Source organism: Capricornis sumatraensis, chromosome 16 (assembly GCF_032405125.1).
Source record: "Capricornis sumatraensis isolate serow.1 chromosome 16, serow.2, whole genome shotgun sequence".
NCBI lineage: Eukaryota > Metazoa > Chordata > Mammalia > Artiodactyla > Bovidae > Capricornis > Capricornis sumatraensis.
In genome coordinates, this window is record NC_091084.1 from 22098883 (window position 1) to 22115195 (window position 16313).

General features: G+C 35.4%; 1 protein-coding gene across 1 annotated transcript in view; it reads left to right on the forward strand.

Annotated features, from left to right (window-relative positions):
- The first annotated feature begins 3835 nt into the window (after nucleotides 1-3835).
- The window catches only part of ZC3H12C (zinc finger CCCH-type containing 12C), a 42342-nt gene continuing 29864 nt past the window's right edge, over nucleotides 3836-16313 (forward strand). The window contains exons 1-2 of the mRNA XM_068989203.1: nucleotides 3836-3859; nucleotides 9097-9845. Of these exons, the coding sequence (XP_068845304.1) occupies nucleotides 3836-3859; nucleotides 9097-9845 (773 nt within the window). The remainder of the gene's footprint in view (nucleotides 3860-9096; nucleotides 9846-16313) is intronic.

The window sequence follows — 16313 nt, forward strand, 5'->3', positions numbered from 1 at the left end:
AAGATTAAATGGATCTGCCCTCAAGGAGCTTACAGCCTGGTTCATAAGTAAATGCTATATCATGCAATACAGACTATTCATGTTATGGAAATTAAGTAAAAACTGGACTGGTCCAGGGTTTTATGGAAAAGTAAGCCTTGAGCTGGAATTAGAAGTACAAATATGATCTGGGTAGGTGAGGCTGTGCAAGAGAACATGAGTGAAGGGGCCGTTGTTTCAGCATCTGTGACTTCACCTTAATTGAAGTGGGAAATAAGATGACAGAGCTTAGAGCAGCCCCCACTGTAAGGGCAGTCTTGAGAACAACGCAGAGGACAAGAGATGTGATCTCCTGCTGAGATTTGTTTTTTAAACCTAGGAGTGGTGTCAGTGAAAATTACTTTGGCAGGGATGTACTTAAGGAGTATTGCAGGAAGGAGATAAATTAAGAAACAAAAGTAACCTAAGCCTAAGGAAATGAAATATAGTAAGGGTCTCTCTTGCCCATCTGACTTACTACACATATAATAACTCTCATAGGTTAGAGAGTAGTACCTGATTGATTTTGCTCCATTCTTTTACACCGGCTGCTTAAGTTAGGTTTTCGGTTAGCTGGTTGTTGTTGTTTAATCAAATTAATAAGAGTTTTTTGTTAAATTTAATCTTTCACACTTCTGGGGACAATTGGGAAGATTTGAATTAATAATCTGATTTCAATGGTGGTGTTGTGAGGATCAGAAGAGATTGTAGACTGAAGGAGAACTAATGCGTACTAAGAGAAAGGTTCCAGGAAGCCAGCTTGGATCTCCCCTGACAAAGAGAATTGATGCCAACACCAACATGACAGCCCACGTGTTTCACACTCATACCTCAGCAAACAGTTGGATTCTCAAATGTTGGGGAAGCCTTTGACACTGACAGACTTTAGTATCACTGCTGAAGCCACAGTCACACACTGCGCCCTGTGCTCAGTCAGTTATTGCAGAGATCCAGACAGCCTAATACAGCTGTTTGCATTTTCTCTGCAACTGGGAGTGGACCAGGACCACTGGACTCAAAAAGGCGGGGGAGGGCCTCTTTTCACCTACAGATGTTTTAATGTGCTTATCAAGTTATCCAATACTAGCAACCAACATAGTCTAAATACCACAGCAGGATCTGATTAGCTTTTTCAGACCACTGCCTTTATTTGCTGTTTGCAAAAAAGCTTAATCCAGTCCTAGGGATCAGGCTTCCTGCTGAGCCTGTGGGTACTTTTCTCTCATTCTTTGTGTTCACAGTGGCAGGAATTAGTGAGAAGATTCCTGCTCCCCCTGAATTAAAGCTATCAAGTAGTAACTATAGTAGCAATGGGGAAAAAGAGAAGAAAGTCCAAAGGAGAGAGGGACTGTCTGTTCATACTAAAGAGTGTCCTTTTCATATACAAAAGGGAAAAGGGTTCAATGTAAACTCATAAATATTGACCTCACTATCTCTAGTCAGTACATGTAGCTTACGTTTTATTTGGTTTTAGTTAACAACTTTGCATGAATATGTATTTTTTATCTTGATCTTACTTAATCAAATTCAGTTTTACCAAAAGTCTGTTAATTAACTATACTCGTGGCCTTGATTTATCTTTCTTACTTTTTACTCATGAGATTTTTTTTAAGTACCAGCACACCACCAAAAAAAAAAGATAAAATTCTAACTTTTTTGATTCCTGTGATGTTCATATGCATAAAATTTGAACTCTATGAAATTTACTTTATAATTTTCAATAAACTGTAATATTAGAAATGCTTTATATTGATCTCTAGTGGCTGTATGAAATTAGGCCATGGGTGTAACTGTTGCAAAAACATTGCTGTAATCCTTGGTAGAAAAAGAATAATTCTTCCTTTAGAAATTAGTTTGATACTTAGAATCTAATCATTACATTTAGTTTAAAAATATTTCCACAGATTTTAAAATTTTCTAACATTTTTGGAATGACATACTTCCGTGGAATATTAAGTTCTTTTTGAGGAAAAATATCTGTAGACAAACAATGACCTACAAACACCATACTTGATATGTTAGTTTTCTTTCTGGAAATACCAATAATTTTTAGGCTTTTAGTAGGCATACGGAATGTTTTCAGTGAGGTAACTGAAAAATTTTAACCGTATATTTTCCTCTTATTTTGTAAACAGAAAGCATCTATCTGACTTAAATTTGGCTGAGCACAATAAAGACACGCCCAAGAGTCCCAACCAATATTAACTAATTTTCTAAGTTTTCTCAGATGGTCCTGTGAGTAGTGTCTATATTTGTATGTGAGAAGAGAGATTGATTTAGATTAATTGAGATTGTTTGGGGTGCCTTAGCCAAATTTTATACCTGTAGAGTGCTTGATTATGTAATGGGAAAGCCTAACCTCAGCTTAAATGAGCTTATATCAGAAAATTGTATTTTAAGAGGAGCTTTTTGCCTTCACTCTTCTAATTTGCACTGGAATAAAAGAGGATGTGTGTGTGTGCGTGCGTGTGTGTGTGTGTGTGTGTTCTACATCACATAAGCAAGTAGTAGAACAGCTCTAGATATTGTTTAGTAGGGAAATATTCTCACAACACCTCATGGTGTTTAAATTTTGATTGAATTTTCATAATCAGAGACCACTCAAGATATAATTTATGCAGCTCTCAAAAGCAGATAGTCCATAACATTATAAATAGTCTGGCAATCTTTGAAATAAATCAGGATAACAAGCTTCCTCACTGACAGGGATGATTGTTGTATACTTGTTGCCCTTTTAAAATATTTCAGTGTTTCTTCTTTGTTAATAACTTCTTTGTTACTTGTTCCTGAACTGAAATTTGTACATCTTACAAATTTTATGGAATACAAATACAACACATAACATCATGTTGTATATTAAAACATAACGAAAGATCTTTCTTTAATTACATGATTAGTTTCGATAATATAATAATTTTACATTATTTGACATAAAGTGGGTCATTTTGGTGGTTTTAGATTGAAATTAAATAGTTTTGTCTAAATTCAGTTTAGATGACTCACTTGGCACAAAGTTGCTTTATCTTACTACACTGTACTTCTAATGAACTTTAAAAAATCAGTTCTGTTTATAAGCTCTTAAACCTTTTTCTTTTGCAATCTAACTTTCATCATCTCTGTTTTATTGTCTTGCAACAAATCAACCAACACTTACAAATATTTTATATTTCCTAGTATTTCTAGGGAAGTAGTTCTACTCTAACCTCTGTCTCATTTCCCCTGTAAATCATTTATTAAAGAAAAGGGGTTACTGCAGTAGTTAATTACTACTTTGACACACCTCATTTTCTTTTTTTCTCAGAAACAAAAAACTAAAAGACTAGAGGATAGCCTAAACTTTTAGGAAACATGCAACTTTTATTACTTTAAAATATAATTGATTTCTTTGTTTTGTTTAAAAACAAGGAGGAAAAGCTGAAGTCTGCCCAAGCCAGGTGTTTCTTGTTGGCAGCCTGCTCCCTAATGACTCTGCTCTCAAAGAGCAGCTGCCTACTAGTCAGCTTTGTATGGCCTATTGTTGCTGCACACCCCCTCGTTAATACACAGGCTGCCCCGGGCAGACCCAAGAATGACATCAACTTGCTTATCTTAGAAACCTGCGAACCTGACGCAGGGTGCTGAGGTTGGCTTGCATCTGCCTGGCCGACTAATTGTGAGCTTTCTGGCCTGTGATTGGCTGTTACTCCACTCAGTAATAGGTTAAGCAAAGACATTGCCATTCCATCTGTTCACTCATTCATTGTTCTTCTTGCCTGCCTGGAAGTCTGCAGCTAAAATTGTGTTAAGGAGTTACTCCTGAAGCTGCTACAGAAACCAAATGTCTTTGTATTTTCCTGTGAACGTGAGTATATGTGTTACTTAATGCCTTGGAAGTTAAACTTTGCTAAATATTCAGAATATTATTTTGAACTCTGTTAAGGATAGAATGTACACATTTGAGAGGCTACAAATTGTTACATAGGTGCCAAAATACCAGAAAATGTAATTCTTTCTGTAAAACGTGTCTGTGAAGCAGACTTTTTACATTTTTATGTTCTGCAGTTATATAAAAGATTACTTATAGTTTCATAAACATTTGCAAGACAGTAGGCATGTAAGTAACCATTTGTACTTAAAGATAAGTTAAAATGTTATGATATTTTGATAAACAGTGAATTTAGATTTTATCTTCTTGTCGCATTCCTAGTTTCCTTAAGGTGTCACTGTCAGACCTAGATGCTGCAAAATGATAGTAAGATTTGATCGATTTTTCAATTGTCTTAAAAATCTAGCTTGGGGAGATGGATTGCTATTTGATGTTTCATCTTGTTGTAATTATGATGATTAAGCATTCATTTGCTTTGTCAGCAGTTTCAGTACTCATGTATAGTTTCATGAGTTTCTTCCCACTTTTTTTGGGGGGGGGCTTGCATTAGTTTTAGGTATGAGATTGAAGATGTCACTTAGAGAACTGTTGCTTTCAAGAGATCTGTAATGGGGAAGGGAGGAGACAAAGACTTTCATCTATCAGTTGGGAGGAAAAGAAAGAGCATAAAGGGTTAAAAAGAGGTTTTCATTTCTACCACATGCCCTATTGTGTGAGCATATGCGTAAGTCTATTGAAACTTTTCAGAAGATGGGCAGGCCACCAGTTGCTGGTCTCCTGCAGTTCCAGTAGACATCTGTTGCCCCAGAGCATTAACCAATCTGCTCAAAGGGACATCCTTCTTTTGTTAGCTAGAGGGATGCAGACAACAGCACTCACTGAAATACAATGGTGATTAAATACACAGAGACTACAGCAGTAGGTATTTATTACATATTCATTATTTTATTTTCATTGTTCTCCTACTATTACCATTTGGATAACAATCAGGACCCCCTTTATGGCATTGTAACTCGATGTTACAAACAAACAATTTGATTTAACAAGTTTATGGTCTAATATTCCTGATTAATATGATGCTCTTTAGAATATAAAAAAATTTTTTTTACTGGATTTGAGATAAAGGAATATCGCAGTTATCTAATGAGAACTTTAAAGAAAAGCTCACTAAATGGGGGAATCTTTGTGTATGCAGCAGATTTTTAGTAAATAGCCATTGTATCATAAATCTGCTTTCAGCTAGTATAAAACTTCTTTTTGGCAATTAAAACAATTGTTTATACTTTATCATCAACAAAATTAGCATGACATTTTAGTTCTTTTTCAACATATAATATTATTTTATTTTTTAACTTACTAGGCCTTCAGCAAGAAAAATTGTTCATTTCCAATACAATATTTGAAGGAAATCTAAAGCTCTGTAAGTGCAGAAATCTGTTTTTAGACCATTAAATGTTTCCCTAGTACATTTTGTGTTCATGAATATAGTACATAAAGGGCGCTTATAATGGGTCTCTGATATAGAGCCTAAAAGTGAACTGTATTCTTGGAGTTTTTTGATAACTGTGGGAATATAAACACTGACCTACTTTGTGTATGAGACTGTCTAGGCTGCTTCTTCATGAAATGAGGAAACTTACTCTTGTTAATAGATGATTAAAGATGATTTATATGTATTTGCATTTCAAATGGCAAAACTTAAAAGTTCATGGTTTAAAAATTAAGGAGAAAAATTTTTTCTTTCTTGCATATAATAGTAAATTTTGTCATGTTTTTGGAGTCTTTGCTAAATATTTTCGAAATTATATTGATCATTTTCAAGGCACTGAAGAAAAATTTAGATCATATACCATTCTTTGTTCTAAGATGTCTTATAATAAAAATTCCTTGTAAAGTTTTGCACATTACATTAAGTACTACTGCAGTCTATGAGACTATTTTTGTTGGCTTTAAAATTTTAAGAATAGCATTTAATTTTTTCTTGACTGGATTTCAAAATATTGCCAATTTTTCTTAGTGCCATATTCATTCAGGGCAATCTTTTACTAATTACAAGTGAATAAGAAAGCATTTTAGAGATTCAAGTTTTAAAAACTAAATCTTTACCATTTGGGTCAGTAAAAACAAGTTATTTCAAATTTATATTATGTAATGGAGAAAATATATGCATCTTACAGGTCTGATAATTAAACTTGTCATTATATGTACTATTTCATATTTAGTCCGTTGATTTATAGGAACTAAAAATTATTTAACTGCTTGCTTAGTACAAGATGACATTGGATAACTTTCTTTGAGGTAATCAGTGAAATCTGGACGATGAAGAAAGGCCTGTCAGTGTGAAAAAAGAGTTCAACCAGAATATTTTAAAAGAAAAGTTATTTTGCCTAACAAAATTAGGTATAAATTTTTTGAAGTAGTGTAAATCAAGCTTACACTTATACCTAATATTAAAAATCATGTTAGCTTACTTGGAAACATTTCAGTTTCATAGTACATATAAATTATATGAATTGTCATAGCCTAAAGGTGTGGTATTCACTCAGTACAAATGAGTTTTATCCAGCTTAATATTATAAAAAGAAAACAACTGATAATACCATTTTATCCCTATCTAATCATTGTAGTCCTATAATAAAATTACACAGAGCAGATTTACATATTGTTACCAACACTTTTAATATGAGACTGAAAGTGATAACAGAAAAGATTTAAATATGTTTTTAGGCTGTTTAATTTTCAGTTTAAAAACTTTATATCTGGTTTTACTTCTTTGACAAATGTGAAAATTCTTTAAACATAATATTTCATTCTAATGTTCCCCACTGGCTGTATTTTTCATAAAGTGTTCATTTTGTTTAAAACAGTCCAAATGAAAAACATTACAGCTCAATATTAAAATAATATTTCCTAGTTCAATTCAGGGATTTGGTCGGTGAATCATTATCTTGAAGAATTATCTCACAACAGCACTTATGCAAAAACCAAACTTTTTAGGGGAGATCAAAAATGTTGCCCATTAAATACACTTCCTGCAGTCAGAGCAGATTGTGAGGTTTACAGAACAATGATGTCGGAGCTTCCAGATTGGTTTGGCAGCTGCATTGTTCTCAGAGGGTAAACCAGACGCACTTAAGTCCCAGTCTCTTTTATAGGCTTTTGTTCATACCAAATTATTCTTTCACTGTGCTAGCATTCATGATGGCACGTTAAAAGAGTGCCGCTTAGCAACCAGCTCTGGTTGCCAGGCAGCCCAGCTTCCAATAGGTTTTCCTTGTTTAAGATACTTTTGGTAGAAGCTCTACCAAGGCCACAATACAGATTTTTCTTTTTAACTGTATCCCTTTATTAGAATGCTGTTGTGATTTGTTGCTTGCATTATGGTGTCAGTATATTACAGTAGTTAATAAATCACTGAGTATAAAGATTTGCTTTCAAAATCCCGTCCTTTAATTCTAATAATTGGGCTCATGCACATCCATATTAATAGAAAAAAATTGAAATGGATACAGCTTCATAATAGAGCAGATGTATATAGAGGTCTCCCAAGGAAAATTTCTTTTTTTATCATTTGTGCAATCAGAAGCAAAGAGAGGGTGATGTTTCTTTAAAAACTAATGAATGCCATATTAGAACAATGATGTTAAAGTTATCTGTCTTCTCAAGGGATAAAACCTGAAGAAACTCCTGTGGAAATGTGTAGGAGTTCTACACTGGAGGGATTTTAAGTGTACTGTTATCAAGCTAAAGATTCCATGGTCTCTTCTCTAGTATTTACCATAGTTAATATAATTTATTTCATTATGTGGAAATACTTCATTCTGTAATAAGTTCATCAAATGCATTCAAATGTGCAGCTTTTTAGAAAATCACTTAGCCTTTTCTCTTAGCATTTATATAATAGCTTCTTCCTACTGTAAATAAGATGTTGAGGAACTGTAGAATAAAATGTTTTTCCAATTTTCTTTTTTAGGTTATATAAATAGGTGTTTTATGACAGTTTCCAATTCAGCTGCCACTGGCTTACTAATGTTAATCATGGATAGAACCCTGAAATTGCCTTAATAAGTAAACTACTGATGTGCATATAGTCCCTACAATGAAGCACAAGAGAAAATAATTTTATTTTGCTAACCTGTTCCTGGTAGAGAAATAATGATTAATCTCAATAGACTCTAAAGAAACTAGAAAATTGACAAAAGCATTTTAAATGTAAAAGCATTCCTGCATGAGGAAAGTAGAAGAAAAGATGACTTTAACCAAATGCAGATAGCAGTTAGGTAATTATCTAATGTGATACAGAAGTATTTTCTGCCATCAAATTCAAGAAATTAAGATAACATTTATTCAATTTTATTTTGAATAAATTTTATTCACTTATTCAGTGTACTTAATTATCTGCTGCTAATGAAATATATTCCTATACTTTCTATAATTGTGCTAGAATGAGAGCTTTTCCCCCTGGAATGAAAGAGACTAGTCTTTGGCACTTAATAAGGGTAGCACAGTGTTGAGAGTTGTATTCTGTTACTGTGTTCAGGATTCACAAAATAAAGATTATTAGGGCAAAAATATTCACTTCTTAAGTGGACTATAATTCACTTTGTAATTATTTCATTCCTTGTTGGCTCTTGTAGAATCTATGCTCTTTTATTACAGTACCTAAATTATTTTTGAAAGTCTTTAGATTAATCCAGATTAACAGCTTTTAAATTATAGTAAGTTAATGTTTTCCTTTTCACATGACTTTCTCTTTAAAAGAATTTTTGCAAATTTTTATGAATTATTTTAGAGAAAATGCATATAACCTGTCATAGCACATCTAAAACATGCTTTTAAAAAAAAATAATAATCTGTGTGTCACTATAGAAACAAGCCTTTCTATCTCTGGGAAAATCTTCCACGTGGATTGAGAAGCAGCATGATACTATGGGGAAACCATGGGTTTGGAAGCCAGACAAAACTGGGTAAAAAAAAATCCAGTTCCTCCACTTATTTACTTTGCTGCCTTGGAGGGAATACTTAACCTTTCTAACTCCTAACTTCATTGTCTGAAAAAGACATGATACTGTCTTGGAAGGGTGTTATGAGTAATGAGAGGATGTAGACAAAACAAAGTTGATATTCAGTAGTTTGATAACTCCCAACTTCTTTATTGAACCAGAAATGAACCAGTAAATATGAAATTCTAAATATTCTACATTTTTCTCTAGGAATACGGGGTGCTTTGCATTCAAGAATACAGAAAAACCAGCAAAGTGGAGTCAAGTACACATAACAGCTTCATGGGCTTGAAGGATCATCTGGGGCATGACCCAGGCCACCTTTATGTGGAGAGCACTGACCCACATTTAAGTACATCTGTACCTTGGTCAATGGTAGAAAAACCAACAATGGATAAAGTTAATTCTGGCAAGGAAGAAAAAGAGGTGTCTGAAGAGAATGCGAGCTCTGGTGACTCTGAAGAAAGCACAAATTCTGATAATGAGTCAGAACAATTGAGTAGCATTTCAGTAGAGCCATGCTTATTAACCAAGACTCACAGACAGCTATGTAGGTCTCCCTGTTTAGAGCCTCACATACTCAAATGCAGTGAAATTTTGCAAGACTTTAAACCTGAAGAGTCCCAGCCATCCAAGGAAATGAAAAAACCCCCTGATGTGGTGCGAGAATACCAAACAAAACTGGAGTTTGCACTGAAGTTAGGTTATTCTGAAGAACAGGTTCAACTTGTGCTAAACAAACTTGGTACTGATGCTTTAATCAATGATATTCTGGGAGAACTTGTCAAACTTGGAAATAAAAGTGAGGCTGAACAAACAGTGAGTACACTTAATATTATAATGCGGGAAACATCTTCCCTGGAATCTCAGAGGTCTGAATCTCCGATGCAAGAGATTATCACAGATGATGGGGAGAATCTGAGACCAATAGTTATCGATGGCAGCAATGTGGCAATGAGGTAAGTGGAAAATCTTCACTCATTATTACTGAACAATCTTCAAAACATATTTCTAATTTTGTGACCCTTTCTCTTAATGTCAAATTTGTTCTTCATCCCAGCATTAGTTTCAGTATTTCTAATTGTGTCTTTCTTAGTTCTCGCTCTTACTTCCAGAGTGGTCAGCCATTCTCACCTCATTTGTCCCTAAATAAAAGACCTCCTTTTCCCCAGATATGTTTCCCCCCACTCATCTGGCTGACTTTACTATGGTATAAAAATTAGCACATATCCCAGTATAAAGTTAAATATTCGTTTTAATTGAAGAACTTGAGTATGATCATATTGAACAGTTTTGGAACCTAGAGGGATAAATGGCCTATTTCTCTACAAAGTCAAATAACCATAGGATAAAATCCCAGTTCTTTGAGAAGATTTTTTTTTTTTAATTTGGGAACAAAGCCATAATTTCAGGTATTTGGGTTTTTTTGTTGTTGTTGTTATTATTGTTCCACTTAAGAAATGTAATTCAAAAATAATTTTTTAGGATTTTGATGGCTTAAAATGTAAAGTGAGTCTAAATTCAATTTGTATATAGTTAACTGCCCACAGTGTTCAGAATACTATGGGGATATAAAGATATATAAAGGTATTGGTTCTTCTTTCAGAAAGCTTAACATTTCATGTATTGTTCCTCAAAGTGATCTGAGAATAACTACCAAAGAATCATTGGGGATAATTTGTGTGCATTCTAGACCAGTGCTGTTCAATGGCACAATCAAAAATTAAACAAGTAAAATTAATATAAAAAACATTTTAGCTAGGCTAATAGAGACAAAATATTATTTCAATGTGTGTCCAATAAAAAACTTGTTAGAGATATTTTGACATTCTTTCTTTCATATTAAGTATTAAAATTGGGTATCTTACACTTATAGCACATCTCGGTTCAGACTTGACCATACTACAGATGCTTAATTTGTAGCCTGTGTCTGCATATTAGACAGTGTAGTTCTAGAAACTGCCAAGTACATGCATAGACCTACCAAGTCTAGATCAAGGTTTAGCCCAGCCATCTCCTTTTCTAACAAATAGCCCCATTGATAATGGTGCCTACTAAAATTTGAGAACCACTGTTTTCTAGGTGTTAGCAAGAATTTCTGCATAGGGTATGAGAAGGACTAACTTGTAATCCTCAAAATAATACTGCTTCTTCTTGATGGAAAGGGAAAGGTGATCTTTCATTCATAAGCAAACTTGCCCAGGGTAAAATGAATTCACATCCAAATATGTCTGACTTCAGAGTCTATACATTTTTCATCATCTAATGAAAGGTAAAAAGCAAGTTAAAAATGTTCAAGTCAGATTTTCCAAAACCTCAAATACCAAGCTAGAGAATTTAAACTTGGCTCTGAGCCACAGGTAACTGACAATTTTTGAGGAGGGAAATGTCAAGAGTAGAGCTGTGCCTTAAACTGATAATCTGCCCATGATATTTATAGTGGATTATAGGAGGCAGGCAATCAAGCTGGATGCAAACAACACTTTCTAATGGAGTAAAAAGGGCCTTAAGTATCATAAAGGTATGAAGTGTACATACAACTTTGAGAAGTCCTTCAGCAAAATAATCTCCCTGTTGTTTAATCTTTCCCACATTTGGCCATGAAATGAGTTTTTTTCTTACAAACAATCCAGAACTATTGAACAAGTACCTTAACAGAGTGATACTGTGTAAAGCCGAAACACCATGGAATTGCCAAACAAGCGAGTAATGAAGGAAGGCAGCCTAGAGAAACACCTGCCGCCATAGCCATATGCAGCCAAAGCAGCAGAGGGGTTTTTAACAAAATACATATTCCAGGGCTCAACTTTGACTCAGAGTGTATGATAGAGCTCAAATAACTCTACAGTATGTTTAAAGGCCCAGGTATTTCTGATGCATAGTCAGTGTTGAGAACCATTCATCATGAAAAGTATGGATAGCAATAGGTTGGGAGGTGGAAAAAACTGATGATCCAGGGAAAGAGTAGTTTAGAAAATACCAGTCTTAGTAGTGCTAGTAAAACCAAGAGACACACAAATGCAATCAAGGAAGAGGCTTTAAGGAGAGAATATCCTGTGGGTAGATCTGAAAAAAGATCAAGGACATGACAGCCAGGAAGTCATTGTCTTCAAGAGCCATATGGTATTAAAGATAGAAACCCAGTTACACAAAGTCTGTGAGCTGCAACTACTGAAATCCACGCCTTAGAGCCCTTGAGCTGCAACAAGAGAAGCTACCACAATGAGAAGGCTGTGCATGGTAACAAGAGAGTAGCCACAACTTACGGCAACTAGAGAAAGCCCTTGTGCAGCAAGGAAGACCTAACACAGCCAAAAGAAAAACAGAAAAGAAAGACTAACTGGTAGAGTTGAAAAAAAAGTAATAAACAATAGTTAAAAAAAAAAAAGAAACCCAGTTACAATATGTCAAAAAATGAAGAAACAGAGCTAAGCTGTTATTCTAGAAAGTTGACAGGAAGGGAAGGAAGAGGAGGAGTTGGGAAAGGACTTTTTAGTTTTACATAAAATGAAACTATATCAGCTGAGGGGCTTGGGAGAAAGTCTTCACAACAGCAATAATATGAGAGTTCAATTTTTGAAGCAGAGTTCTCTGAAGGAGGAGACAGGAAAGACAGAAGTGGAGAATTTGGCATTGGAGGTAAAGGCATTCTGGGGTTGTCAGAAGAGCAACCTAGAGGGGAGGAACAGCATCAAAGCCCATAGACGTGAATTCTTTTAAGTGGATGTCCTTTAGATAAATGATGTCACAGCTGAATCAACTCACATGATTGAAATCTAGTTCCCAGCGGCAATTAAAAAGTACTTTGATAACTGAAAATCTGCATAAAACTCTAAAATTTTGTATCTCAGATGATGAGATACAAAAATAAATGACATAATGGAGGCATTTCAAACAATCTATTATATATAATTATTGAAAACACACTTGTGCTGCTGCTGCTGCTAAGTCGCTTCAGTCGTGTCCGACTCCATGCGACCCCATAGGCGGCAGCCCACCAGGCTCCCCTGTCCCTGGGATTCTCCAGGCAAGAACACTGGAGTGGGTTGCCATTGCCTTCTCCAGTGCATGAAAGGGAAAAGTGAAAATGAAGTCACTCAGTCGTGTCCGACTCTTAGTGACCCCATGGACTGCAGCCCACCCAGGCAAGAGTATTAGAGTGGGGTGCCATGGCCTTCAACATAAATTATTGAAAACACACTTGTACCCCCACCTTATTTGGGCCCCATTCTGTTCCTTTTACTAAAAAGATGGAACAATGCAGATTCAGTTCTCACCTCCATCATATATTTTATTCTGTCACGTAAACTGAGATGCTTCAGGCATTTCAGGAGAGAACAACTTGACAGCCAATTTTTATTCTAGCAGGATTATACTGTAAGTCACAGTGAAATGTTGTACCACACCCATAACTTTGAAAGTGCCAGAACTTACGGAAATTTACAGTAAATGTTTACATTCTGCCACTTATGAGATCTACATAAAGTAAAAACGTCATTTAGAAATGCATATCTACTTCAGATTCAAAATCTTAATTTTAACAAAAATGCAGAGAGATTTTACCTATTTCCTGTTGTATAAAATATAACAAACATGCTTTTACTTTTTAACCTAACATCCTACTCATGGTACTTTAGCACACCTGTTATATAATAAATTTATACACATAGTAAATTATAAAAGGTAAATGTGAGGGTAAGTTAAGAATAGAGTATTATTTTATTTCCTTTCTGATTTCTCAAGCAGGTATATTCCATACATAAGATGAATATATTTTAATTTCACTTAAATGCTAGTAATAGAACTGATACAAATGACTCTTTAGATGTAAATTAAAAGGAAAGAAAGGCACTTGATTAAAATTACAAAAATGGGCTGTTAAAAAAGTTAGTTCTCTACACACTATGTTTGTGATTCTGTGGAACTTGTTTAAACTGTCCAATCTCAGTTTTCAGGATTCTAAAAAGGGGGGAACCTTATCTTGCAGGCTTGTTATTAGAATTAAAGATGATCAGTACTGAGGGCCTGCCATGTAATAGGTGCTCAGTAAATTACAATTATTATTACATTAAAAAGCTAGATTCTACATTTTAATCCAGAATATAGTAACTAATGTAATGAAAACTTAGTTGTTTCAGTTTTTTTATTCAATGTTTCAGTTCAGTTCAGTCGTTCAGTCATGTCTGACTCTTTGTGACCCCATGGACTGCAGATGCCAGGCCTCCCTGTCCATCACCAACTCCCGGACCCTGCTCAAACTCAGTCCATCAAGTCTCAGTGATGCCATCCAACCATCTCATCCTCTGTCGTCCCCTTCTCCTCCCGCCTTCAATCTTTCCCAGCATCAGCATCTTTTCTCTGAGTCAGTTCTTCACATCAGATGGCCAAAGTATTGGAGCTTCAGCTTCAGCATCAGTCCTTCCAATGAATATTCAGGATTAATTTCCTTTAGGATTGACTAGTTGCATCTCCCTGCAGTCCAAGGGACTCTCAAGAGTCTTCTCCAACACCACAGAATTGTGTTGAATTATGTGTTAATTCAGTGTTTAACCCATAGCAATTTATCAGTTCATCTTGTTCTTATGAACCTATAGGTATATTTTAATTCTTCATATTTATATCATCAATTGTTTTCAATGATTTCTATTTGTTTCATAAAGGAGACTTGGGCTCTTAGATCTGGGTGAACCCAAAATTGCCCAAGGATAAGCCCTATAACTGTAATATACAGCATAGTTCCCAAAATTAGAGGGATCTGTGTTGCTTTGCAGGAAGCATACTTCTTTCAGCTTATTAATATCCTCTTAAAAATGTGCCACACTGATAGAAGTTCTGGGTAAGTTTCTTAAATAAGCAATTCACCCAAAATTGACAAATATTCAAAAATAGAGTAAACTAATAAATTTAGCAAAAGCCCTAAACTTTTGTGCCAAAGTACTTGATTTCTGAAATATAAAATAGAATAAAATTAATATTTAGTGAAGCTGGACTAACTAGCAATTACTGACAAAAAGGTGCAGTTAATTCTTCAAAAAGCTTAAAGAAACCCAAAAACTTCTCAATAATTTTGCAAATTGGTCATTGAGCAAATAGGCCTCTTTCCATAGTAGGGTGGATACTTTGATAAGTGTACCATGAAGTGTATCAGTTCAGTTCAGTTGCTCAGTCATGGCCAACTCTTTGCGACCCCATGGACTGCAGCATGCCAGGCCTCCCTGTCCATCACCAACTCCTGGAGTTCACTCAAACTCATGTCGGTTCCATCCAACTGTCTCATCCTCTGTCGTCCCCTTCTCCTGCCTTCAATCTTTCCCAGCATCAGAGTCTTTTCCAATGAGTGAAGTGTATACTCCACATATAGACACAGAAATAAAGCATAAGCAATATTTATCATATTGCTAAAATGAAATTCTAAATGATACTGTGATTTTTATTTCCTCCATGTAGCTTTACCATTCTTCAAATTCTGATTCGGTTAAACCTGCAGTAGTTCAGCAGTGGAGTACAGAATTATTCTTTATCCACATGTATCCGATAGTTTAGTTTTTCCTTAAATGAGTCCAGTGTTTTTATTTGCCTGTGGTTTTAGGTTCAGATGACATTTCCTGCCATTAACACTACCATGTTGTGAACCATCAGGGAAGGGAGTGTAAGTTGGATGTTAGTGCTCTTAGATTCCTAAAAGTTTTTTATTTCTTCAGTACGCTTTCATAACCTAGTCACTGGACTTCATTAAAATTATATCTCCATATTCTCCTTTAGCTTCTACCAAATATATGAAATAAGAGTGATGAACAAGAAAAAAAACCCAGAGCCTCATTACTTCCTCTATGCCGTGTACAGCACAAATTCTTCTGTTTCATGGAATAGAAGCTAGGCGCAGCAGCCTTTTCTATTTGATATGAACAAACTGTTGAGACTCCTCCTTATCACTACTCCCCTATTATTGCAATTCCTCTCTCTTCGTCAGTAAATCCAGCCTTTTGGTTTCAGAGTGAATCTCCTAACTGGTGGGTAGGCCTTATTGCTGCATGTTTGTGTAGAATATTCAGTTCAGTTCAGTTCAGTTCAGTCGCTCAGTCGTGTCCAACTCTTTGCGACCCCATGAATCGCAGCACACCAGGCCTCCCTGTCCATCACCATCTCCCGGAGTTCACTCAGAGTCGCGTCCATCGAGTCCATGATGCCATCCAGCCATTTCATCCTCTGCCGTCCCCTTCTCCTCCTGCCCCCAATCCCTCCCAGCATCAGAGTCTTTTCCAATGAGTCAACTCTTTGCATGAGGTGGCCAAAGTACTGGAGCTTCAGCTTTAGCATCATTCCTTCCAAAGAAATCCCAGGGTTGATCTCCTTTAGAATGGACTGGTTGGATCTCTTTGCAGTCCAAGGGACTCTCAAGAGTCTTCTCCAACACCACAGTTCAAAAG